Source organism: Coturnix japonica, chromosome 21 (genome assembly GCF_054131305.1).
Source record: "Coturnix japonica strain WE chromosome 21, WE-NBRP24, whole genome shotgun sequence".
In the NCBI taxonomy this organism is placed as follows: domain Eukaryota; kingdom Metazoa; phylum Chordata; class Aves; order Galliformes; family Phasianidae; genus Coturnix; species Coturnix japonica.
In genome coordinates this window covers 11,202,595-11,228,917 of record NC_140683.1, presented here as the reverse complement: position 1 = coordinate 11,228,917, position 26,323 = coordinate 11,202,595, and the positions used below count along the sequence as shown (strand labels likewise).

The following is a 26,323-nucleotide window of genomic DNA, read 5'->3' as shown; positions in this document are numbered from 1 at the left end:
ACTGAGAGCCGCGGGGCCGAGCCGGGCCGGGCCGGACCGTATGGAAATGGGCCCCCGCCCCATTGGTCCCGGAGACGCGGCCCCGCCGGTGGGTCGGGCGTGAACTTGATCCCCTTTCTCTGGGGTGGGGGGTGGGGGGGGCAGGTTTCGCGTCGCGCTGCCCCCAGGGCCGTTGGGCGAAGGAGGTGGGGGGGGGGGGGGCACCGTCCTGCCCGTCAGCGGAGCTCTGCGCGCAGCATCTCCCACCCGGGGCGGTGATGGGGCATTGCACGGGAATGGCACGGGAGCAGCGGGAGCGGCCCCGACGCCTGGGAACGGTGGTGCCGTCTGTGTCCTCGCGGCCTTTGCGCGCTCCTCCGTCCGCGCACCGACGCGGCCCCGGGACGGCGCCCAGCGTCCCGCACTCTCCCGCAGAGGAGTGTTGCGGCGCGGGCTGTGCCGCTGTGCTGACCTCACCCCGCACCGATCGGCTCCCACGAGCCGTCCTGTCGCACAGTGCAGCTGTCAGGCCGCGGGTCGCGGCGTTTCCCCCGTCATTCCCTCCCCAGCGCTGCTCGGGGCCGGCCTCTGATCCGCGGCGTCGGACCGCGCCTTCTCGTGTTTATTAACCCGGATTACCGGGAGCCGCTGTTTGGCCTCTGCCGTCTCACACCTGAGATACGCCAAGGAGATACAGCCTCGTCAGGACGGCGCTGCTGCTGCTCCAGCAGCCGCCGTTGTGCGCCGCGATGGAACGGGAGAGGAGCGCGGGGGAGTGAAACTGCCCCCTGTACTGGACGTCAGACAGGGGAAGAGTGGTGGGGCGAGGGGGGTTGAGGCCTCCTCCGTCGTCCTGCTGCCCTCGGTGGGCCTTCACTCCGACCCCGTGGCTCTGAGGAGGGAGGGCAGCCCCAGTAGGATGGCCTGGGAAGGATGTGAAAAGCCGGTGGGGACGTGGGCAGTCCCAGCAGAACCCCACGTCTGTGCAAACTGCCTGGGACGGGACGGGAACTGCTTGGTGGGGGCCCTTCGCTCCACATCCCCAGGTACAGACACAGGTGCTGGTGTCAGCCAGGTCTGGGGCAGCATCAGGCAGAGGCGCAGCACCGCACCCCACAGCACAGCGCCCCAAAAGCTGCCCCGCCGCCTGCATAGTGCAATTGCATCCCAGCGGCGGAAGTGTCGCCGTGGGATTCCAATCGCAGCCATCAGCCCCGGCTCCTCCCGGGCTCCAGCTGCGGCCACGGGGTTTCAGAAGATGCCTCGGCTGGGCAGTAACCCCTCTCCCCTTTGATTTATTGTTCTTGGGCCGGGCCCCCTCCTCCTGCCAACCTGCTCTTTCTCTCCATCCCCCCAGGAAGCGGGACGGGCCGCCCGCCCGCCAGGGCCTCAAACGCATTCCTGCTCCCTTTCATATACAGGCAGAGGGGAAGGGAGACGTTGACTTTGAACTGTCCCTTTGTAGGAGCAGGGCCCATTGTGGCGGTGATGGTTTTAGCTGGGGGATGTGGAGTGAGTCAGTGGGGTTCCTCAACGTCCCCTGTACATTTCAATGGGGAGATCTCGGGCTGTACGAGGTGCCCGGCTATTCTGGGGGTCACTGTGCAGTGGTGACTGGGACTCACATCTCTCCCTTTGGGGTGGACATCCCAGGAGTTGCATGCCCGGGGCAGGAGGGATGCTGCAGGCAGGATGCCCTGGGCATCCCTCTGTACTTGGCCTCCAGCTGCAGTCCCTGCTGGCAGCCTGAGCCCTGTAACCCACCAAAGATCAGTGGGATCCTGTTGGAAAAAGTTGAGTGTAGTGAACTGTGCATACTCCCCAGGTCAGTAGGAAGGCAGCAAGCTGGGATGGCAGAAATGTGCAAACATTTGTCTCTTCTCTTTGCCAAGCGTTTTGGCTTGAGCTCCCTTGGAGAAGAAGGATACTAAGAGTGCGTGCTCAAAGGTGATGTTTTAGTAACTGCCAGTCAGTGCCACAGCCATCACTGCTGGATGCCACAGTTTCAGTTGGAGCAGCCCAGGCAGAGCCGTGCAGTGGGCTGCAGACCTGCACATGATGAGAACGGGGCCTGACTGGATCTCGTGTCCCCATCTGCACCTCAGGCCCATCTGAGGGGCTGAGCACTGGGTTCAGCCCCAGAGTCCCATCCCCAAAAGGAAAACTGCCGCTCCTCCATGGCACCATGGACTGCTTGGCTCTACCAGCAGAGCAGCCGGGGCTGAGTGTGCCAGGGCCTTTCTGAGCCATGGCTCTGTGCTCCCATGCCCCTCTGCTCAGCCCGTGTCCCCCTGCTCAGCCTGTGTCCTCCTGCTCCCTGGGCTCTGAGACCTGCTGTGGTGCTGAGGACAATGCAGGCGCTGAAGAGGGCTGGCAGGAGCTGAGCTGAGCATCCTGGAGGGTGCCCAGAGCCTTGTTCTTCTTGGAAAGGCCTCCCCAGTACAGATCCTGGGGTGTGATTTGGGAGTCACCCACACCACCACTGCACCTGAACCTAACAGCTCTTCCTTCTCTGCTGTCTTATAGATGGGGAAAGCTAAAAGCATGGGTGTGCTTTGAGAGGCTGTTGGGCTCCAGGAGCAAAGGAAAGACAGAACTTGGGACTTTGGGGACAGTGATTTTGTGAGAGCTGCATTTCCCCTGGGCAGTGCATAGCACAGCCCTGGTGATGCGAGGTGCGATGCTGCCTGCCCAGGACTGCAGCTGGAGATGGCAGAGTACCCCATAGAGAAGGTGGTGTCGTGGGGAGCCCAACACGGTGTTAGGGTGTGGGCAATGCCATACATGCTGGGGCCCCCAGCCCACCCCAGCCCCCCCCCCCCCCCCCCCCTCGATGGTACCCGGGTGCTTTGGAGATGAGTCAGCCAAGGACCCTTGGGGCTGCACAATAGCACCCGACCCTGCAGCGCCGAAACCCGGAGGAGACAAGATGGTATCAGCGTGAGGGGGGTGCCGTGATCAAAGGGCCGGGAGAGGAGCTTCAACGTCTACACAATGGTTGGCGGGAGGGGGCACCGATAGCTCTTATCTGCCAGCTCCGCCGAGGTGCGAAGGGCCCGGCCCCGGGGGGCTAGAGATTATCAGGGTGGGAGGGACCGCCCCGGGTGATTTAGGGCGGGGTGGGTGCGGACAGAGGCAGCCGGGGGCTCCCATCCAGTGCCTCTGCAGGGAAACCTGCCCCAGCCCAGGGGTTGTTTTGGCAAGCACCCTCATCTGAGAAGCAAGAAATGAAACCGTCTCTCATTACGTCTGGGAGAAGCACACTTTGAGAGCTCTGCAGCTGGAGCAGGAGGTCACCCTCACTCTCTCTTGGGTAAGGTTTTGGAATAGGGGAGCAGCAGCAGCTGTCCTGGCCCCTCACACCCCCAGCTTTCCCCAGCCCGAGGGCCCAGCAAAGCTTTTGCCACAGAGCAAAGCTGCGGCAGGGCACAGCACACACTCACATGGGTCTCAAACATGGTTGTTTAATAAAATCTCCTTTTAAAATAACTACAATCCATACAATAACAATGGTCTCAGGGAGAGAGGCAGTGACCCACGTGTAACAGCACGGCGAAGAGAAAGGATCTGTGCAGTGCTAACCGCTGCCATCCCCGCTGTGCTGCGCCTGCAATGGGCCTCCTGCATGCAGCAGGAACACCTGCAGCTGCAATGCCCGTGCCAGGTCTGGACATGAAACCACATCTGTGAAAAGTAACCCCAAACTCATCTCAGTCCCTGTGCCAGGGGCGTTGTGGCCGATGCAGTGCAGGCTTTGGGCTCAGGGATCTGTCAGCAGCAGATGGCAAGGGCACAAACCCTGGCTCCTGCATGATCCACCTGGACACAGACATGGGCAGAGTGCGGGTGGGGGCAGGAGCCCAGGATGGATGGGAGGAGGCTGACCCATGCCACAGAGAGATGCTTGGGGCAGGTCCACAGGGAGGCTGTGGAAGGTATGGGTCTGCCAGGCAGGGCCATGGGCACAGAGAAGGGCAGGGGATAGGGGAGATGGTGTGCGGGGGGTGCAGTCTGGCTGCCCCTGCTCAGCACTGGGCTCAGCCATGCTCACCCCGCGGGCACCGTGGAGCTCAGGGTGCAGAGCAGCACTGCAGAACAGCGAGTGCCCCTGGCCTGCAGCTCCTGTGCTCCTCTCTCCTTTCTCTCCCGTTGGTTTAAAACTGAAAAGCTTAAACCCTTCTGACTGCACGAGGCCTGGGGTGAGATCCCGGTGAGCTGCCAGGGCCTTGAGGATGACCTCCGCCTGCAGCGGGCCTACAGCATCCCCCTTCCCGGGAGCTCAGAGGCACCGGGACTGCACTCAGCTCTGGCCTGGGATGGGGCAGCTCAGGGCGCTGAGGATGCAGCACCAGGACACGAACATCCGCCCTCTGCAAAGCTCAGCACAGCGGGGATCCCAGGCCCCCTCAGACCTCGGGGTGCCCCTGAGCAGTGGGCGGGTGGCAGGGACGCGATCACAGCGGCAAAGAGGACAAGGACGCTTGAAGCAGAGCAGCCCCCGTCCCACGGCTGTTAGTGGGTGTTTATTGGGCAGGCGTCGAGCAGTCCGGCGGGGTGGGGGGCCGTGCCCTGCCCGGGTCGTGCGGTCCGCAGAGCTCGAGTGCGGAGTGTTAAGGGTGCACTTTGGGGTTCGGGGGGTGCAGGGAGGAGTCGTCGAACAGCGGGTTCCTCACTTCCATTTCTCCAGTCTGCAGAGCGAGATGGAGGGGAGAAGCGGCCGGTCAGGGCTTGCGGAGGAGCAGGTCACCCCCCCGTGCACAGCTCTGGGCCCGGAGCCCCTAAGGGGACACAGAGGCCGCGTCGGCAGCAGTGGGGTTCATCGCCCAGACTGCGCCAACTGCCCCTTAATGGGCCTGTAAAGACGTAATGATGACCCTTAATCTGAGCCCTGATGGTCGGGCTCCGCACCATTACCATGTGAAAGGCGCCTCTGAGACCGCTTTGTGCTCTTTGTAACCCAGGGCTGTCAGGAGCTGCCCTGCCCGGGGGTCCCTTCGAGCTGCAGGGCCAGAAGTGGCCTCTCCGGCCCCGGGAAGCGAGGAGCCGCGACCCTCCGTACACGCGGCCACCGGGACGGGACAAGACACCTGCCCCGCGCTCACGACCCGGACCCATCGAGGGGCACAGCTCGGGGCACAGCGGGAAGGCAGAGGGGCTCGGCCGCCTCGAGGTTTGGTGAAGGCTTCTCGCCAGTTGTGGGCACGGGGACCCGCCCCCACCCCCGAAGCCGCCTTACCGGAGCCAGCCCGGGGCACTCGTACACTGTGAAGTCTCCGTCCTCGTTCTCCTCATCGGATGAGGCAGAGTCTGGCACCTTGGGTTCTTCTTTATGTCTGTGGGGAGAGGATGGAGGGAATGGAGGAGGTCAACTCCAGGAGGTCCCAGTTCACGGGACAGCCACCCAGATGATGATGCCCGGGGGGAGGGGGGGGGAGGGGTGGTTCTGGAAGGACGGCGATCTGTCCTCGTGAGCTTTCGGGATATTCAGCCCTGGCACCTCTGTCAAAGGCGAGGCTACTTACTTCTCCATGGAAAGCATCTGCTGCTTTTGGTGCTGGTAGTGGTACATCTGGGCGCTCTGAGCCAGCGTCTTGTCCCCAGGCTGCAGAGAGAGCAGCGGCAGCGTGAGGGCAGCGCTGCATAGAGCAGAGTGCCCAGCCAGCAGGGCCCCGTGGAGGGGAGGGGGACGGGACTGGTTTCCCAGCCCACCGCAACAGCTCCTTACCGAGATCTTGTCATAGGGCAGAGGGCTGACCACTCTCTGTGCTGAGTAGTCCACTTTCTGTGCCAGCCTGACCTCCTTCTGCAGCCTGACAGGAAGAGAAGACAGCGCTGGCAGGAGCCCTTTCCACCTTGATCCCTGTTCTGTGCCATGGCCCAGGAAAAGTCACAGCCACCTCCATCCCACAGGCCGTGGCACACAGGGAGCTGGAGACGAGCCGCCAATGTGTGATGTTGGCACCCAGAGCTGCAGTGATGCCAGGAGCCTGGCACTGGGGTGACCCACAACTGTCCTGAAGCCCCAACTGCAGGGGACATGGACACTATTGTGTCTGCACTGGGATCATCAGTGACAGCTCTTGCCTTTCCTCCAAGCCCTCCCCAGGCCCTGGAGGTGAGTATGAGGAGAGCTCCCTGGGCACAGGGACACCGAGGGACACCAAGGGATTTGCTGTTACCAGTAGGCCCAGCTCACCTGCACCAGCAGACTGCGGCCACAATCAGAGCAGAGATCCCAGCCAGTGTGCACACCACGATCAGCCCTGCAGAGGGAATTGGGGGTGAGCCCCAGGGTGCAGTGACACCCCAGCACTGCAGAGCCAGCCCAGTCACCACCTGTGTCATCAGCCTTACCGAGCACCACATCATCATTAGAAGGGACGGGGGCTGCCTCCACAGGGTACTTGGGTGCAGTGGCAGTGGTAGAGGTGGGGAGGGTGGCTGCTGCCTTGCTGCCAGCTGGGACCCTCTGCAGAAGCTCCTGCCTCAGCCTGCTGGACACTCGCTGTTTCCCGGTGGGGGCTGGGGTGGCTGCAGGACAAAATCAGGTGTGAGCAGAGCAGTGTGCCCGATGTGTGACCATACAGTAGGGGCTGGTGTGGCACAAACCACCGCGGGTCAGGAACTGGGGAAGCAGGGGACACCTCAGCACTAGGGCAGGGCTGCATGGCCCTGAGCAGCCCCCAACTGCCACCACTGCCCCATCCCATTCAGGAGCTGACAGAAGCTGTGATGCAGTTCCCTGCCCCATTAGATCCCCACGAGAGGCCTGAGTGGGACTTCACCGAGCACAAGCAGCACTTACTTCTGGGCTTGCCATCTCGCAGGGCATGGGAACGGGTAGCATCTTGCCTGGCCAGCACTTCAGCCAGAAAATCAATTTCTTCCTCTACGTTGGGAACAGATGTCCTCCCTGCACCAAGAGAGACACGGCGTGAGGTGGGCACATGGGCCGGCTGCCAGGGGAGAACCCAGCCCGGGGCCAGAGCCAGCATCCCCCAGGGAAGGGACTCGCGCGGTGCTCTAGAGCTCAGCCTGCAGCCCCACAGCGTGGACACAGCCCAGGGGTGCCCTCCCGTGGGGCCGCAGAGCAGAGCGGCGCTGAGCCTCACTCATAGCGCCCACTGCTCACATATGCGGCTTTTAACAGGATTAAGCTCAACTTCAAAGTCAGAAGACCTCCGTGCTCCCTCTCAATTGCTGCATTAGGGCTGTCCCCAGTGGGAAGCCCTGGAGGGTAAATCAAGACATACAAAGGCAATGTGGTGCAGGCAGCTCAGTTCCAGGAAAATTCAAGGTTATAACAATTACAGCTCCTTCGGAATTTGTCATCACCTGGAGTGTTTGGAAATACACACCAATCCCTCCCAGCTGGGCACAGAGCCCCTCGGCCGCCTCCGCCTGTCCTTGTGACTCACAGCCACTGCCTGTCTGCCTAAGCCGAGCATCAGCCTGAATCGGGGACATGTGGGCTGGACCAGGAACCCAGGGCCGGGCTGGAGTGCAGCAGGACAGCAAGGTCACAGCTCAGCACCTATGCGACCCATCCCACCTTAGTTCAGCAGAGGGAGGCACAGCCCTTGTGGTTCCTGGAGTTGCTCCTGGTGCATCCCTGACTGCTGTCTTTTGGGATCACAGGCTTGGCTGAGAATCTCAGCCCCTGGCTTGAAATGTGTGCACACAAGGCTCCAGAATGAGCATGAAGAGCCATTGCTGCAACCCTAACCCTAAGTCTAACACCAAAATTAACCCCAACACTACCCTGAATCCCTGGGAGAACTGGGCTGTGTCTGTGCCTGTGGTGTTGGGGTGCAGGGCCCATGTCACAGCCGTGCCTTAGGCAGATGTTGCTGTAATTGCTGATGTTTCTGGAGCATTAATGCGATGTGCCCAAAAAAATCTAAAAAATGCAAAAAACCCACCCCAGCAGTGAGCAGACAGAAAGGGCGGATAACAGGGCGTGAGGGACGCAGCGCTCAGAGCTCTCCCAGCCTTTAAAGCAGCATTAGAACATTACAGCCATGTGCTCGCTTTCAGCAGAACCCAGACAAGTGACTCACCTGCATTAACCAGTTCATAATTCCATGTTCCCTTTCAGCTGCTAAAAATCTCTGCAGAATCAGATAAATAACTTCCCCCAGCGACCACCACGTTCCCGCCTGCAGTGCAGGGCAGGGGCACTGAGGAAGGAGCAGTGAAACACTGGCACACGGAGTGCAGCCCTGCACCAGGATGTGTGAGGGTGAAGGGCAGCGCAGGGGCACAGGGGGTGGCTGGCATGCGGGGGGCAGTGGGACAGCAGGGTGGGTGCCCTCTGAAGGCAGGTACCAGATCCCAGCCTCAGCACTCCCTGTCCACAGTCTCCTGGACTCAACCCCGCAGCACATGGGGTCCCACCAGGGGGCCCTGAGGAAGGCAGGAGCAGGGACACGTGCAGGCTGCTGTCCCAGGTTGCACTGACAGCTGGAATGACCAAATGCTGTGGGAAGGTGCGTCCCTGCTACAAATCCCCTCGCTCACACCATCCCGCCTCCGTGCCACCACTTCTGCCCTGCTCATCCCACAGCACGGGGGGCTCAGACCCCACCAGAAGCCTGAGGTGAGCTCACAGCAGGCGGGTGGGTCCCGCACAGCCCATCTCACCTCTGTGCTGGTGCTGCGCCAGGACCCCCATGCACGCTGTCACCAACGGGAGGAACACGCGGCTCACACGCATCATCTGCTCCAGACCCAAAGCAGCACTTCTCACCCTGCAGAGCTGAGCCAGCAGCACACGGCTCTGCTGCCCACACCGGTTAGAGGAACCCTTGGCTCCTGCCCACGCTGCTGCCGGGAGCCAATTGCAGGAGCAGCACCGCAGTGAGCAGCTGGGATCCCGGGATCGGCGTCACCAGCAATCACAAGCGTCTGAAGAATTCCTGACCCTTTAAAGGGGCTGTGTGGGCAGCACGGCTGTGTGGGCAGTCCCTTTAAAGAGTTAGGCATCCTTGAGGACATGGCAACCACTGTTTCCAAGCTGGCACTGCATCTTTCCCATCTCCACCCCCCCCGCCACCATGCAGCTATCGCAGCTCCCCTGCACCCCTGCAGAACCCTGCAGATGCATTGAGGCAGCCACGAGCCAGGCACTGCCTGAGCAAAACACAGGATCAGCACATAGGATGCAAAAGTACCCAGAGGGAAGTCAGTGCCTCCCTGCAAAGGGCACTGGGCAGCCTCAGAACGCCACTGGACTCCAGCATGTTAAAATATAGAATTCAGGAATCTCTGTTTTCTCCTACATAGACAGGGGCTGAAGGGGAGCCAGCCAGCAGCACGCTGCCTGAAGCCACAGCTGGGATGATGGTGGCTGTGGGGATGGGAGGGACAGCAGAGGGGGCACCCCCAGCAGAGGATGCTGCTTGCAGCCCCACATCTCCCTGCCACACTGACACAGAGCTGGGTTGCTATGGAGATGCAGGCACATGTGAAGCACTTCCAAGAGGAAAATTTGCTCCCAAGACTTCACAGAATAAACTCAACCCCTCCAGCAGAGCCCACAAGCAGGACGCCCACCCCTGCTTGCTGATGAATACCATGCACAGACCCTTCCCCAGCACCCATCCATCATCCCCCTCTGACTGACAGCACTGGGCTGCTTTGCTTCATGCTTCCCTCCTCCCATTTAGAGGTGCCCATCCAGCGGGAAGGACCGGCCCCAAGTCACACCCAGCACAGGCTCCTTGTTCCCTGGGATGGGTATGAGGGAGGGAGAAGGGTTGTGTCAGAGCTGATGCCACTGTGTTCCCAGCTTGGGGCCGCAGGCAGGGACAGGGGACTGTCCTCCCATGGGGTGCAGGGCTGAAGTACAGGTGGTGCACATACCGCTGGGGGAGCGCTTCTCCTGCAGGCAGTGCCCATGGCTGTCCTCCAGGAAGTTGGGCAGGCAGGGCCCGCAGCTGCTGGATCCCACTGGACAGAACTTCCGTCGCTGTAGGGCACAGTCCAGGCGCCGCGGACACGGCTCTGCTGCAGACAGGAGGAGAGGTGTCAGGCAAAGCAGAGGGGATGGGCGCTGCCTGGGAACCCAAACCCCAGGCCCCACCTCCCCTCGGTGCCTCCTGCACATCACCATCCCATGCAGAGGGCTCAGCCCCTGCCCACAGCATCTGCACAACACCGAGTGGCTGCAGCCAAAACCAAACCAACACGCAGCCGATGCTCACGCAGGAGCTGTCATCTAAAATAGTAAAAAAGCAAAAGCCTGTTCCTGAGCCTCAGCACTGCTCCTCATCACCACCAGCAACAACTTCAGTTCTTGCCCCTCTGAGAACAGGGAAGGGAAACTTGTGGGACCAAGACTCAGGTGTCAGGGTGTTGGGGAGTCAAGGTGTTGGGATGTCAGAGTGTCAGAGCAACAAGGTGTCGGGGTGTCAGGGTGCTGGGATGTCAGAACCCAGCCCAAGGCTGTCTGTTTGGAGTCAGTGTGGGGCTCAGCTGTTCAGAGCACTTGAAAGGTGAATTAATGCACAATGGGAAAATTACTGGGGGGTTAAGCACAGGACCTGGACTTCCTCTGCTTGCTGCTCACACACCCTGGTCTCTCACTCAAGGCCATGCTGATTTTGTTTAAAACTGCACCAAAACCTCAAACATGAGCTTCAGAGCAGAGAAGGTTCCATGGCAGCCGCAGGGCTGGGGACAACCAAGGACCCATGGGAGGAAGCGATGGACACACAGCCCTGGCGTGCTCAGCCAGTGCCCAGCAACCAGTTATATAAAGCAGCCTGCAATATATAATAGGTCGTTATCTCTGTTTGAGGAACGAGCTGTGCTTGTGCAGCTGTCACGGGTTGGGATTAGGAGCGAGACAGACGGGCACTGATCTAATTAAGCTCCCGATGTTTAATCAATCGGTGTTTAGCGAGCAGATATCACCACGGGGTGCGTTGCTGGGGCTCCCCGCTTCACCATGATGGCTCTGGGTCCTTCAGAGTCCTCCAAAGCCCCGCCTTGTGTCCCAGCAGCCAGGCCACGGGACCCAGCACCCAGCTGGGAATGGGATGATCCACCAGACCTCCTGCAGGTAGGCAGTGAGTGGCAAAGTGAGCCAAGGCAGTCTGGCACCAGGTTCTGGTGGGGACCTCCCAGCTCAGTGCCCCAAGGCCAGGCCCCAGCAGGAGGGCTGAGAGAGCTGAACACGTTGCAGTCAGCATGGAAAAACAAACAGTAGGGTGAGCCCAAGCCAAGGGCATGCAGGAGTGGATCCAGCTCTGAGCACAGGAGCTGCTCAGTGAGCTGCAAGGTGCACACACACACCCCAAAATGGGTGACCTGGGTCCCACGTGGGGATAGCAGGCACCAGGGCCACACGCCCGCTGGGAACACAGGAAACTCCCCTAGAGCATAAATGCAGTAGGTGAAAAGGTAAAAGTTAATGTAAGATGGAAATTAATCAGTGCAGGAGGTTGATACGAGCACTGCAGACAGGTAACACCCAGCTTCCGGGCTAACAGGGCCCCAAACCTGTTGCCAGTGCCAGTGGCACAAGCACACAGGCACCCAGTGGGGCACTCGGGAGCGTAGCAGTGCTCCTAGCAGTGCAGCAATGCACCCAGCAGGGCACTCAGCAGGGCAGCAGTGCACCCAGTGGGGCACCCAGCAATACAGCAGTGCTGTGATCCTGCCACTGAAATGCAGCATGGAGACCCCTCCTGCCTCCAGTGCTCCACAAGTGCTTTCCCCAGTGACTGGATATTGGGACAGGCACAAAGAACTGACATTTTGGCCCCTGCCCCTCGCTCTTGCACTTAGAAGCAGGCAGCAAAACCTGCTCCAGCCACATTGCACTGCTGCTCCTGGGAGCTGAGCACATGGCCACGGCTACGCAGACTGCACCCCGCACTGCTGCCATCCCCCCACCAGCTTCCCACGCAGCCTGCATCAGCGTTCCTGGGCAGCCGTGCCACGCTGAAGGCTACAAATAAATCACCCTGCAGCTTCGCCCACCTCCCGGTTTGGCAGGTTTGGTTAAACAACACCAGAACCTTCTCCAGCCCGTGCCTTGCAGTGTTCACCTTGTTTGGGTGCTGTGCTCGCCAGCCAGGTGGGCACAGGATTGTGGCACAGGCTGTCCCCAACACACCCTGTGCCACAGCCATGGCAGGATCTGAGCCAGGTTCAGAGACAAAGACCAAAGCTCGGACTGCCCCCCCAGGGTGGCACCAGACCGGGGACACACACAGGGGATGAGGTCACCACCACCTGCCTCACTGTTACGAAGAACACACAGGGGCCTCATGGCAGAAGAAATCTCTCCTGGAAAGTCCCTGCCCCATGCAAGCTGTAGGAGCAGGATTTCATTTAATTGCTCCTAGAACCCCTAGAAAAATTACCACACACCGCTTTGGCAATTTGCTGGGCACATTAAGGAAACAGGAGCAGGATTAATGGGCGCTGCAGGAATGGGAGATGGCAGTGGGACAGATGGAAATGGCTCCCGAGTGCTGCAAGTGCAGGCAACGCTGCTGGCAGGCTCAGAACCATAAGGGAGCTGGGGGGCAGCAGGGAACAGGGACAGGGCCCTGCAGGTGGGTTGGTGGCCACCATGATCACACTGTGCTTCTCTTGGGACCAGCTCTTGGTCAGCTTCAGAGGGAGGTTTTGGTGTCAGCTTTGCAGCAGCAGGACCAGCCTCCAGCCACGAGTCATTAGCTTCACATAATCAGGAAGAAATATAAAAAAGAATGAATGAAAAGAAAGAAAAGAGATAAGAGAGAAAAGAGAAAAGGAAGAAAAGAAAGAGGAGGAGAAACAGATGCTGCATGCAGTTTCCTTGGTGCAAACCAAGCAGTGCGTAGGCCTCTCCCTGGGCAGGCTGACAGGGCACTATGGGATGTGGATTGAGCTGGGGGAGAGATGAAGTGCCCCCACAGGGACCACAAAGCACCTTGCTGTCCTTGCAGCCTAACACACACCGTCCTTCTGGCTGCAGCAGGCAGGAACAGCTCATAGCAGAGACCCATGTCCCTGGAGCAGCAGAAATGTGCCTGCCAGGGCCAGATGCTCCCACAGCCACAGCCTTCCCACTCCTCGCTGGCAGCCCACACCTCCAGGAGACATGTGGAAGCCTTTAGTGAAAATGGATCGGGCACGATTTCGCTGACAAAACGCCCTTCGGCAGCTCAGAGGCAGCACAGCAGCGTGGGCTGTGGTGGTTCTGCTCATCCTGCCCACACTGCCCGACTATGCAGTGCCCCCAGGCACTGCGTGCCCAGGGACATGGGGAGCCCGCAGCTCCGGGCACAGAGGGCTCATACCCCTTGCAGCTCTCAGTGGGTGCACGGTGCAGCACGGCCACGTCTGGGGCCCCCAGGGAAGGGCTGCAGGTGGAGCAGCCGAGCAACTGCCCAGAAACGTCTTCTGTTTTTTTATCCCCCTCGAGAAGCAGCTGGTTCGAGCAAAGCTTCTCGTTTCCAGCCAGGAAGCCAAGAATTAGCGCTGCCGGCAGCGCGCCGCAGCCCAGCGCCGGGTCACATTACCGGCAGATTATCGGGGTCTCTCTCTGCCAGCTTAGCGGGCGGCTCGGAGATAATCCCCGGCAGCCTCACAGCATCCTCAGCAGCGGCACCGTCACCCCGCACGGAGCCGGACTCTGCCCCCACGCTGTGCCACCTCTGCCTCCTCCCCCAGGGAACCGAGGGCAGGAGCCGCGCCTGGCTCTGTCCGCAGGGGGAGAGCCCAGAAAGGAGCTGCCCGGGGCAGCACGGAGCCGGGCACAAAACCGAACAGCCGTGATTGCGGCGCTCTGCCGGCGGGAGGATGGATTGGAGGCTGCCTGCTCTGCCTGCGTTTTCTTCCTTGAATTCAAAACACACAATGAGAGGAAATGGAAATTGCCCGTATGGAAACAGGACTTGGTACAGTGTGCTCCAGCAGCCCATGTGAAGCGCTCAGAGTAGGGGGAACAAAATGCTTCGATCTGGGGCTGCCCGAGCCCCAACCTGCTGCAGCACAGGCAATGCCACCTCACCCTCCCAGGGGCTTCTGCCCAGCTCCAGGCACTTAACGGCCACTTTCTTCCCCTTGCAATTATCCTTAGTTCATGAAACGGCTAATCATAGGCCTGCTGCCTTCATTCAGTGCTCTTATTACCCTCACAACAGCTGCTGTAGATAAAACAAGCAGAGCACAGGCTGGAAGAGGAGATGAGGCCCCGGAGCTGGGCAGGTGGGAAGCAGAGCCCCACTAAAACACCCGGTGGGTGCACCATTGGGTGGGAGCCCGGGGCAGCCCTGTGCTGCAGGAGCAGAACCCAGGCCCAGAGTGGGGAACATAGCACCACATGCATGGTCCAGGCTGGGGTTAATGTACAGGACAGGAGCAATGGCTACCCCTGTGCCCACGGGAAGGGCCACCCCTCCCATCACCATCAGCCCCAACCCTGTGAACCATCTGTCCTGGTCAGCCCCCACCCCGTGACACCCCCATCCCCAGCCACGGAGCTGGTATTAAGCCGATTACATCCCTTAATACTGCGATGGCCCAGAAGGACTGTTTCAGGCAAATGCCTCAAACTCATCTGGGTGTGCTGGGGGGGGCAGCTCTACAGGGGCTGCAGCAGCACCAGAACCTCCTGTGGCAGAGCAGCTGTGGGGGGACCCTGTGGGGAAGGGACAGCTGTAGCCCTGGGAGGCATCACTCAGCACAGTAGCCCTGGCCAGCAGGGACAGTCAGTAGCCCCCTCTGCAGCGTAGGTTTGGGTGACATCCATCTGTCACACAGGCATGGAGAGGGATATTGACCATCGTGACCACGATGACTCAGATGATGCTCTGCGTCTCGAGAAAAAGCAGAGAAGCTCAGAAGCCTCTGTTCACTGCAGACTGACACAGCAACGCCACGACCTGCGTGGCATGGGGCTCTGAGACCACGATCTGCTGCCATCCCAGGTGGGAAATATTTTGATTATAAGAACAGATCAAATTTGGTGACCAAATTTCTCAAGAAGTGGTGAGAGTCTTGACTCTCACTGATGCTCTGGGAAATCCAGCCAGGAAACCAGAAGAGGCAAACACAAGTGCTGCTGGGATCCGTGCACATTGGGCAGACACGTGGGGAGCACCAAACCTCCAGCACTGGCTGCATCGCCGCCAGCTGTCACCCTCCTCTGTCCCAGAACAAGGCAAAGACATCCCCGTGCCATGTGCTGTCTGCGTCCCAGTGGACTGCTGAGACTCCTGGAAAGGAGAACCAGTGCTTCCCTTCCTGGCTGTGCAGCAGTGCCCCACTGGACAGCAGCTGTGCAGAGGGACAGGGCAGGGCAGCCCCAGAAGGCTCCTGGAGATACAGCCCATGGGTCGCTGTGTGCTCCGCAAAGCCAAGCTCCCGGCCTCAAGATGCTGCTGCAGTCTGCACCTCCAGGCTGCAGCATGTTGCCAGCCTCTGCCTGGGGGAAAGCCAACAGCAAGCAGAGCCTCTGCCTGAGCTGTGCTGCAAAGCTGCCGTGCAGCCATGGAGAAACCCAGGTCCCGCAGCCCAGGGCAGCCTGAGGACCCCTCAGCACAGCACAGGAATGGTTCCTCGGGTTGAAGAGCTGCCCTGAGCCCACAGTCCCAGGTGAACAACCCCAGCTCTGAGGTGGCCTTAAATTCAGAGCTAGCGGAGGCGAGGCTGAAGGGCTGGTGGCTGCCCAGCACATCTGCAGTGTGCGTCACAGTCCCTGGGTGGCTCTGCTGGCTGCTGTGCCCCTGCGGGGTGACATGGGGCTGCGCCCCTACTGCATGTGACCACACGGAAACCTGCCCACAGCCCCCTGGGGAGACGGCCAAACCTGTGTGCAGCCAGCACAGCGCCGGGCAGGCCGGGTGAACAATGCCCGCCTGCAAACAATGCTGGGAGCAGAGGGCAGCCCCGGCTCTGAGCAGCCAGTGAGGCAGAAAGCGCTGCCAAGAACCACGCAGGGACACCACCTCTGCAGCAGCACCCAGCAGATGGACACGGGATCACGGCCCTGCACACAGCCCTGGGCACGCACCAAGCCCTGTGGAGCTGCGCACTTGCAACCGGGCCTTCAAAACAAAGCGAAATCCCCTGAAGAAAAGAGAAAGCAGGCCATGCACAGAGCTGCTGGGAAGAGAAGAAGAAAGGAAAAGGAAATCAGGAGCAGCTCCTGCTAACACATCACCCAACGGGTGCCCCGCCAGCACAGCGCACAGCAGCGGGGGGGTGGCAGCGCCCTGCCCGGGCTGACGCATCCCCCGGGCAGCAGAGCAGCTCCATTTGTTTGTTCTCGCAGCGCAGCCACCGGAGCGTAGCGCACAGCCCCGCCGCGATCGCTCCCGGGCAGCCCGGCACCCCCCTCCCGGGACGCGGTGCGGGGCGCCCCGGACCCCGAAGGACGCGCGCTGCGGGGCAGGGGGCGGCGGCGCGGGGGGCACCGCACCGAGGGACGCGTCCCATCCCGGTCTCGGCCCATCGCGACGTGCCGCACTCAGGACCCCCCCAGCCGGGGAACCCCTCACCGAAGCGGAGCCGCTCCCTCGGCTCCACCCCCCGGGAGCCCCACGTCCCCGGCCCGGGGCAGCCCCTCCCCGCCGCACGGCCCGGCCCTGAGCCCGGCACGGCCCGACGGTGCCGCGGAGCCGCCGCCTTCCGGCCTCGAGGGGCGCCGGGTCCCGGGGCTGAGCCGCGGGTCCCCGGGGCGGGGCGGAGGCCGAGAGCGCGGCGCGCACTCACCGGTGCGGGCGGCGCGCGGGCGGCAGGTCCCGAGGGCGGCGAGCAGCAGCAGCAGCGCTCCGCGACGGGCGGCCAACACCATCCTCCAGCGGCGCGGACGGGCGCGGGGCCGCGGGGCTGCGGGCGGCGGCACCGGGCTCGGCGGGGCGGGGCGCAGTGGCCGCCCCCTGTCGGGGCGGTGCTCGCGGCGGGGCCGGACCCGCGGGGCCGCTGCTGCACCTGAGCGCAGTTCGCCTTTGCGCCGCCGCCGCTCTGCGTGCGGGCGTCTCTGCGTGCGCCGGCGGGCAGATAACGTCACTTCTCGGAACCAGAAATGCGGTGTTCGCCTCTGAGAGCGGCGCGGAGCGGAGATGATGCTGCGGAGCTGAGGGAAGAACCATGGAAAAGCGGAGCGAGGCTGCGGCTGGGAGGAACCTCTGGGTCCGTCTGTCCAACCCCTGACCCGGCAGGACGGTCAGTGCGGGGTACCTTCTCCTCGGAGACCCTGCAGCTCCTCTGGGCAGCTGCTCTGCCACCGTGCCTGCTGGGAGCTGTGCTACATGGCTGCGAGCTCTGCCTGTCTTCAGCTTCAGCTGCATGCAGGTCCCGTCAAGCACCACCTCATGCTTGTGCTTAGGCCTTTGGGCCATGCCCTGTCCCTGCTACACAAGGATTTCCCCATGCTGGTAGAGGATGCCAAGGCACACAGGTTTGCAGAACCCAGGCACACAATCTGCCTCCCCGGGTGCTGGGCACAGACCCAAGGCCTTGGCACCAGTGAGAAGAGCGGCACTTGACAGCCACACTGCTGAGATCCTGCTGGCTGGCATTTGCTGTGTTTTCAGCCCTTACCCTTGGAGGAGGGCTGCGTGCTCCTGCCGTGTGGCTGGGCTCAGCCCCAGCTGATGGACTCACTGTGGGAGCCCTGTTAGAGTGTCCACAGGTCCTGGCAGGTCCCGCTCCATTGCTTTCCAAGCTGCGCTGGGAGCGAGCAGGCAGGGATGCAACCAGACCACAAGATATGGCACCTGTGGCAGCAGCCCCAGACTATTGTTTTTTGTTCTTGACAACAGTTTACAGGCTGGTTCGGCCCGTATCCTGCACTGATATAGATCAAATCCAAAGGTGTTTCTGTCTCTTTTCCGACATTTACCAACACTTCTGCAGTCCCTGGCACAGCCTGGTAGTGGTGCAGAAACAATAATCCTAAATGGTTGCTCATGCTGCGCTCTTGAAGGTGCTTTACAAACACCCAATGGATGCGTCAAATCTCTGGCTCCACCTACAGCTGGAAGTAGAAAACCTTCCCTACCACACCAGAAGGTTTTCTTGCTCAGTTCCTTGCTGTAGCTCCCCCAGGCTGTACTTCAAGGCTGTACCCGCAGCAGAAGCAGCTGTGGGACAAGTCTTGCCTGTGCGGAGAGCACAGCAGCTCCCGCTCTCATCTCCTGAAGTCTCCAGCCACACAGCTGCTGTTCCCATCTCCACTGTATTTTCCTACTCCTGGTTGATCACTGTTCCAAGTTGGAGGCAGGTTCTTGGCTGCTCTGCTCCATGCACACCATCAGCACATTACCAGATCAAGAAGCAATGGCCTCCCCCAGGTCACCTATGTTTTATGAGGAACGGAAGATCTAATGGAACTGAAACAGGTCCTCACATAGTGACCAGCAATTATCGAACTGCCACAGCACCCTGTGCTAACACACTCTGGTCAGATCTGCTGTTATCTCAACCCTTCATGCCCCGTGTTGGGCACCAAATGGACCATTGTGGTGTCAGAGGATAAATCCTGGCAGGATAAATCACGTCATACCAAACACTGAAGAAAGCAATTCCATCCTACCTGAAACCAGGGCAATAAATTACACACATGTCCTGCTACTGCATACTATAAAACACATTAAAAGCAGCAATTTGAAAAGGATTAGATGAAGATGATGCTTTAAAACAGGATTAAAATATTTTATTTACTGGTGGTACAAAAAATATCTTCTTTCCACCCCCAGTGTAAAGTCTTGCACACTCACTGGGTGCACACACCCAACATTTGGGACCGTGGTTATAGAGAAAGCAGGTAAATCTTGCAAAAGGGAAACCTTTCTTTTATCTCTGGTGTCTGCTTTCTTTATGTTAAGCTCATTTTGTCCATTCCTGTCATATTGCCAAAGGAGCAGCCAATTCTGTAGCTGTCTTACAAACTGGGTTCCCGAATTGGCTCTGTCTTTCTGACATGCAATGGGAGTGTGTGCCACAGCTTCACTTCAACTGGATAAATCGTGCTGAGTTCCTACTGGGAAGCACTTCTTTCCAGCAGAGGAGGGGCTGCCTCCAATCACAGAGAACCAGTTCCTACAGTTTCTGCAGAATTGGAGCCTCTCGGAGCCTTGGTTACAAAGACAGCACAGCTCAGCATTCAGCTGAGGTCCAAGAAGGATCACTGCGCATATAGGCCTATCTTCTCATACACACTGAGATACAGTTGCAGGGTCTTTTCACTTCCCTTTATCTGCAACCACCAAACAATGTCTTTCCAGCTCTGTATGATGCCAAAAGCCCCATGTGCTCTTTCTGAAAACATCGCATGAGCCAGAATAATCTGCTCTCCCTGGGCATGCTCAGGTGCCACCTACACTCCTGCCTCGTCACCACCATTCTGCATGCAGAAGCAGATGTCTGCTCCCAGGGTTGGCTTTGATTCCTGAAACTGCAAAGATCAATCCCATGACAATGGTTTTCCTACTTATCCATATTTTATTGCATTAAGTGAAAGACATCCGGCTCTGCAAGTCCAGCCCAGACAAGATTATCCAGCACTTAGCAGGAGATGCTCACAGCACAGCATTACTACTGCACTTTGCATTATTTCACCTCAGAAAGAGCTTTGCTTAGGAATAAAAGCTCTTTCCAGAAAGCCTGAAAAAGCCCCAGTGCAGATAAATGATTAAAAAAACAGGTCTCACCAAGGGCACTGTCACAACACAGGCATCTCGTGGGCACTCAGTACAACTTCTTTACCTGAACAATACCTATTTCTAAGGAAAACAGGTCCCAGAATTATTTATTGGGAAACCTGTGGCCAAGGCATAGCAGTTTTATGGATCTACTCCTGCTCTACTCACATCCCCAGAGTTCACCCTTCTGCCTGTCACTGGTCTGAGGGTCCCAGCTCCCCCATCACATCACCTGCCGCATGGTGAGGGCAGAGGTTGCTCTGCCTTTGGGGGACCTTAGGAAAGCCCCTGCATAGGGCTTTCCTGATGGCCCCCTGGAACTCATTGTTTCTTAAGCTGTAAATGATGGGGTTCAGCATGGGGGTTACAATGGCGTACAGCAGGGCGAGGATCTTGTTCATCTTGGTGCTGCTGGATCGAGGCATCAGGTATGTAACAGCCCCAGTGCCAAAGAACAGAGTCACCACAATCAGGTGGGAAGTGCAGGTGGCAAAGGCCTTCTGCCTCCCTGCTCCCTTCCGCAGCACAACCTGGAGGATGTGAACATAGGATGCAAGAGTAAGGAGGAAAGAGCCCATGGCAATAGTCGCAGCCAAAGCATATGAGACAGCCTTGTTGAGAAGAATGTTATGGCTGCAGGACACTTCCAGCAAGAAGGGGATCTCGCAGAACAAGTGGTTGATCACAATGGGCCCACAGAAATGTAAGTGGGCTGCGAGGAGGGCCTGGATCAGAGACGAGAAGGAGCCACTCAGCCATGAGACAGCCACCAGGTAGCAGCAGATCTTCTTGCTCATGAGTGCTGTGTAGTGGAGGGGGCAGCAGATGGCCAGGTACCGATCATAGGCCATGGCAGCCAGGAGCACACATTCAGAGCCCCCAAAGCAAAGGAAGAAGTAGATCTGTGTGATGCAGCCTGCCAAGGAAATGGTCTTCTGTGCTGAGAAGGAATCTCTGAGGATCTTAGGGAGCGTGACAGAGGAGTAGCAGATGTCCAGGAAGGAGAGGTGGCCCAGGAAGTAGTACATGGGGGACTGCAGGTGAGTATTCAGCCAGACCAGGGTCACTACGAGTAGGTTCCCCAACACAGTCACCAGGTAAATGAGAGAGAAGCCCATGCAGAGGGATACCTGTGTTTTGTAGGCAGTAGAAAACCCCGAGAGAAGAAATGAGGTGGGGCTGCTGAGATTTCTCCTCTGCAGGGACTCGAAGTTCATCTGTGGGGAGAGCAAGAAGAGATACAGGGCAAGCAAAAGGAGGTGAAAACTTAGTCCTGCCATGGGACATCTCCAGCCCTCTGTTCTTCTGTGTCGTGGACTGAAGCTGTGCCACGGTCTCTGGTAGTTCTTACATCTCACAACTGGCTCAAAGGGCTCTGAGATGTAGAGATAATGGTAGCTGGGAAAGCAGCACAGCTAAACAAAAGGCTCATCTCTGGCTTAGGAAGAGCAGATGGCCTGTAGGAAATAACACTAATGGTTGTGGCTTCAGGCAAAGCCAGCATGGAGGAACTAAAACTACATGAAGTGTCTGAGAACAGCAGATATTCCTGGAGGTCAGAGAAATAGCTGCTGTAACCAGAGCAGACTGTGGAGAATCAGAGAATCGTAGAATGGCTGGAGTTGGAAGGAATCTCAAAGATCATCTAATTCTAGGAGAGTGCAAGAAAGGGAGATGGGGAAGGGGAACACAGCACAACACACTGAAAGACACGGTCCAAAAGACTTCCTGGATCCAAAATCATCTTGGGAAGGAGGGGAAGAAAGATCTGCCCAGAGCTCTCAGCCAGAACGCAGCAAGGACAAAGCCTTGGGAGCGAAACTCTGCCAGAAGAGTAACTCTTTGGAGGGGGGAGGCTATAAATCACTGCCTGGTGTATAAGAGGCATCTCAAATACCATTGGATGTGTCATCTCACACGTTTTTACCAGGTCACAGCACGAAGGGAGCTGATGGGGTTTTTGTTCTTGTTCCTGAAAAACAGGCTGCTTATAGAAAAGCTATTTGTAGAAAATAACTTCAGCTGGAGTAAGCATGAGTCAGTGTCATTCTGTGTAAATGGGAAGATCAATAAGAGCAGAAGCTGGACAGATTTGGGAATCCAAGCACGCAAACATAGAAAATGGACGCTCTGTGAAGCCAAAGGTAAAACCTGCCTAAAACTCCCTCCTGAGCTGGGGGAGAGGCTGGCAGAGCAGAACTGTTGGTCAAGATGATCTTCAGAAGTTCCTTCCAATTTCAACCATTCTGTGATTCAAGCAAGCAAGCAGCATACATGCACCAAGGACAATGTTTGGAACAAGTGGAACGCCTGCAAGGAAATAAAAGAAAAAGCCCTAAGAAAAATCTCCACTGATAGATGAAGGAATACAGGGAGATAATGAAAACTGTGTGAAGTCTTAAGAGATGGATGCTAATGGGAACTGGCAGTGCACAGGAGCAGGGAGACCAGAAGTGTGCCCACAGGGACCTCAGCCAGATACCCAGCAGTTCAGCCAGTCTTGGGTAATGACAAATCATGAGTGTGGAAGAGAAGCCAAACTGCCCTTGGCAACAGCAGGAATGGTTTGTAATCTATGTGAGAAAATACCGATACCAAAGTACATTAGTGAGACCTGCTGGGTGGTGCACAGGGAGTGAGGAGCCCGCTGGAGCAGGAGGGAGCTGCTTTGCTGTGGCACTGAGCCTGGCAAAGGGAGAGTCAATGGAGGGGGCATGGCATTACATAGTCATTCTAGAGAAGCAGAGCCCATGGGGCTCCTGCATGGGGAGCAGAGCCCTACGCCAGAGCATGGTGCTGTGAGCAAATGGCATACAAGTGGCACCTTCATTTCATTTTCCAATAACTATACAGGTTTGCAATTAAATCTGCAGTCATTGGAAATGTCTGTTTGCCTTTCTGCTAATTAAATTGCTTTTGATTTGCTACCCAACCTAACACGAGACAGGTGAGCTCAAGATAGAGTGTGGAGCAGCAGATCAGCACTCTGCTTCACAGAGCACATGCCCACACTGTGGTCTCACTAGGTTTGCAGAGCCACATCACGGCAAGGCTGGGAGCAGATGGCAAATGCTGCAGCCCACAAGCAAGCAACGTTTGTGCCTGCACACAGCAGTGTTTGCAGAAAGGGCAGGGCTCCTCTGGTGCTACAAACAGGCGAGCTGCAGATGGGTGAACTTTGAGATGTGCCCCAGGGCTGTGAGTATTCAACAGGCTTCCAAGTAGCACTGCAAATATACATATCTGACAGTTCTGGCCTTGCAGGACCATGTGTGGTGTGAATTCCTTCCCTCCTTGACCCTATAGATGTCCCATCCTCAAGCACTTGCATTGCTTGTTGGCTGGGGACACCTGATCATAGGATCATAGAATCATAGAATTGCTCAGGTTGGAAAAGACCTTAAAGATCAAGTCCAACTGCAACCTAACCATACTATCCTAACTCTAACAGCCCTAAATCATGTCCCTGAGCACCACATCTAGATGGTACTCAAACACATCCAGGGATGACCCAGTGCCCACAAGGCTTACCTGGAGCTGATGCTTCCTCTCTTCACACCAGGTGTATCTGGCAGCACCAGCAGTCTGGGTGAATTTGATATAACCCTCAAAGGCATGTGGGAAAAGATCCCCTGTTACAGCAGAGCGTGTAATTGCTCAGGCACAGCCACTTAGGTGGAGTGGATTGGGATGCTGTGGGAGCACACAGAGAGCAAAGGCAACAGAGTCCTGAGGATGCTGTGTCAGCACCCCTGCGAAGGGGCCTCAGCCCTCCAGAGGCTGGGACTTGGGCTGGTCTGAAGCTTCCTGAGCATCTTGTCAGCTGAACACACACAGCACTGATCCCACTGTAGAACTTGGGTAGTGCTGCACGCTCTGCAGCCCTATTGACTGAGAAACCCATGAGAAACAGCCTGAGTCTGGAAATATGTTGGAGTTAGGCTTTTCTGCCTGCACTCTCCTTTCCCAGCTTGTTTTCCTCATTTTTGTGATCAAGAATAGCTTTCTTTGATAACCCTGGTTTCTTCTAGGCAACTGGTCTGGATAGAAGAGTGACTTATGGAGTTCCAGCAAGTCAAGGTGCACTGCTTCTCTGCTTCTCTTGCATCTTCAAGTATAGGGATATATATATATCCTAATGCACTTTTGAAGACCTGATCCAGTGTGGGACCATCTTCATTACGAAAAACCATTTACTTTTGTCCAACAGAGATTTTCCATGTTACAGCTTGTGTCTGTTGCCCTTTGCCTTGCCATGCTGTACCCCAGGCAAAGCACCTTCTCCATGTTCTCCCTTTGAAGGACATGTTGGAGATAGCAGTCAGACATCTCTTCTGAAGGCCAACCCAGCCCAGCTCTCAGCCTCCCATCAGACACGCTGTGCTGCAGGCCCTGATCAGTTTAATACCCCTTTCTCCCTCCCTCCTCGCTATACTTGCTGCATTAGCAGTGGCCTTTCCTGCACTGTGGAGCCCCAGAGTGGGCCCTTCTTTCCAGGGGCACTTCCACAAGTGCTCCTTGAGCTGTAGCCACTCTTCATTGACTCAGACCAGGTTGCACTGGTTGCCTTGTTGCCCTCTGTGGCATGGGGTTAACCTTCCCAGGGGCAAGATTTTGCAACAGCTTTGGCTGAACATCAGGGGTTTGTACTTCCCTGTTTCTGTGGGCCACCAAAGCCTCTCTGAATGGCAGCAGTCTGCCAGCACATCCCAGAGCTTTGCTGTCCCCATGGGGCACATTGTCACCAATAGTGGGCACTGTAGGACTGGCACATCTTCATGTGTGTTGGGAGATGCTGGCGCTGACAGCCTGGGAAGTCCCCAGCCATGTTGTTTCACACCTTCAGGTCACTAGACATGTCCCATTGGCTGTGTTGGGTCAGCCGGTCATAGAGCCAAAGCATTAAACCACACCCTGTTGTGATCCAGGTTGAAAATAACCACATGACTTCAACAGAACCTCTGGAGGAAGCAGGAATGCCCAAAGCCTGTTGTGTCCCCAGTGCCAGTGTCTCATGAAGTAACGGCCCAAAGGGCACCTTGCTGCCCCAGCAACAGTCAGTTCTCAGTTGGCATCATTAAAAGTTTCTTAACTTCTGCAGCCTCAACTTCTGAAAAGGGCTTGTTGTGCCACTGCAGTGCCTGGAGACAGGAGCTATATTTGCCCCTGAACAAACTTGGGAAGAAAACTGTTTATTCCTATGTGGGGCTCAGGCCCAGCGCAGAGGTGTCAATAGACAGTAATTGGCAATTTAAGAGTAACTCACTCCTGACCCAGGAAAGTTCAGGTGGATTGTGCCTCTGCTGCAGTCATTGCCCACTGGCACAGGTCCCCACAGGGAGCAGATCCCAAGACAGATGGGCTGAGGGATGGCTCAGCTGGGCTGGCATAAGCCAGGTCCCATGTTCAGCAGCGCCTGGGGAAGCCCATGGTCTCATCCCATGTGATCCGAGATGGATGGATGAGATCTGACTCCTGCTGCAACGACCATCCCACCAGCCACAGACAGTGATGCCCAGCACACAAAATAGGGCATCCATGAGGTTCTAACATGTGGATGCTCCGTGTGGTTGGATATGCACCCATGAGACAAGCTGCAGAGGTTTTAGGGTGTGGAATGGCTAAGAGCCTCTGGGTTATGAGCCTCTGTCAGGGCTTGGTTCATAGGGCTGGAAGCAAAAGGTTGTTCTCATTACAGCCAGCACTGTGCTTAGTGCCAGAGATGCTCCAATACATCGTATTGTGAGAGGCAGATTGTGTTTTTGCAGTGGAAGTTTCCAGTATTTTTTTGTGTATAGCAAAGGATAAGGAACCTTCTACAAAGAAAACTCCTGAACAGAGTGAAGCTGATACTGGGGCGTTCTGACCTAGGTAAAACTGGCAGAGGAACTTGGGTAAAGGAGAGACAGAATGAGTGGAAATATTGTCTTCCTATCGCCACAGGAAGTCCAGAACTCACCCAAAAACAATGTTACAATGGTAAAAGACATGTAGCTATGGAAGCGTAATGTAGCCATGGAAGTGTAATGTAGCCATGGAACTGAAAAGTAGCAGTGTAAGTGTACCATAGCAATAGCATCTGAAGATTGTAAGCCAGAGATGTTCAAGCAATGAGAGCTGGGAAAGGCTTTCCCTGTACCAAACCCAGGGTGTGTAACGGGCTGGATTTCACTGACCAGTTGTGCAATTTCTCCCTTGTCAGTAGAGGGTGTGCAGCCCTTATTGCAACAGTGAATGAGCTGCTCTTCACAGAGATCTTGGCCTGGTTGGAAACTTCTGATCTTTTTATTTTTGAATGGGAAATAAAATAAAATAAAATAAAATAAAATAAAATAAAATAAAATAAAATAAAATAAAATAAAATAAAATAAAATAAAAAAGTCGGGAGGATTAAACACCACGTATGGCACAGAGACAGAGGCAACGAGCCTCGAGGCAAAGCCACGTGCGGGCCCAGCATTCTCGGGAGCACAGCAGGTTCTGAGCTGTTCCTGTCCAGATTGAGCAGGAGGGCAAATTCCTGCAGGAAGCACTGGGCTTCTTTCCAAAGCAGGCAGAGGTGATGCTGCCTCTGGAAGTCCCGGTGGGATCCCCTGCCCAGCCACTACTCGGATGTTTCCAGCTCCCACTTCTGCTCAGCACCAAGGCCGGGAGGGGAAATTTCTCACCCATATTTTCCCAGTCCCTGTGCTGGG

General features: G+C 57.3%; 2 protein-coding genes across 4 annotated transcripts; both read right to left on the bottom strand.

The window, feature by feature from the left end:
• Positions 1-3,423: 3,423 nt before the first annotated feature.
• On the bottom strand, positions 3,424-16,829 carry NPDC1 (neural proliferation, differentiation and control 1). Of its 3 annotated transcripts, XM_032448110.2 has the most exons (9): positions 16,696-16,829; positions 9,844-9,987; positions 6,785-6,892; positions 6,334-6,510; positions 6,176-6,242; positions 5,705-5,789; positions 5,502-5,581; positions 5,216-5,312; positions 3,424-4,667 (listed from the first exon to the last, which is right to left on the bottom strand). In XM_032448110.2, the coding sequence occupies exons 1-9, from the start codon at positions 16,775-16,777 to the stop codon at positions 4,590-4,592; spliced, it is 918 nt and encodes a 305-aa protein (XP_032304001.1). In that variant the 5' UTR covers positions 16,778-16,829; the 3' UTR covers positions 3,424-4,589. The 3 variants fall into 3 exon arrangements, with proteins under 3 accessions (XP_032304001.1, XP_085377754.1, XP_085377755.1); XM_085521628.1 differs by having other exon boundaries at positions 5,502-5,789; XM_085521629.1 differs by lacking the exons at positions 9,844-9,987; positions 16,696-16,829 and adding an exon at positions 8,623-8,880.
• Positions 16,830-19,758: 2,929 nt separating this feature from the next.
• Positions 19,759-20,908, bottom strand: LOC107321579 (olfactory receptor 10A7-like). Its single transcript, XM_032448109.2, has one exon. It carries the CDS (start codon positions 20,906-20,908, stop codon positions 19,823-19,825), a length of 1,086 nt encoding a protein of 361 aa, XP_032304000.2. The 3' UTR covers positions 19,759-19,822.
• Positions 20,909-26,323: the final 5,415 nt, after the last annotated feature.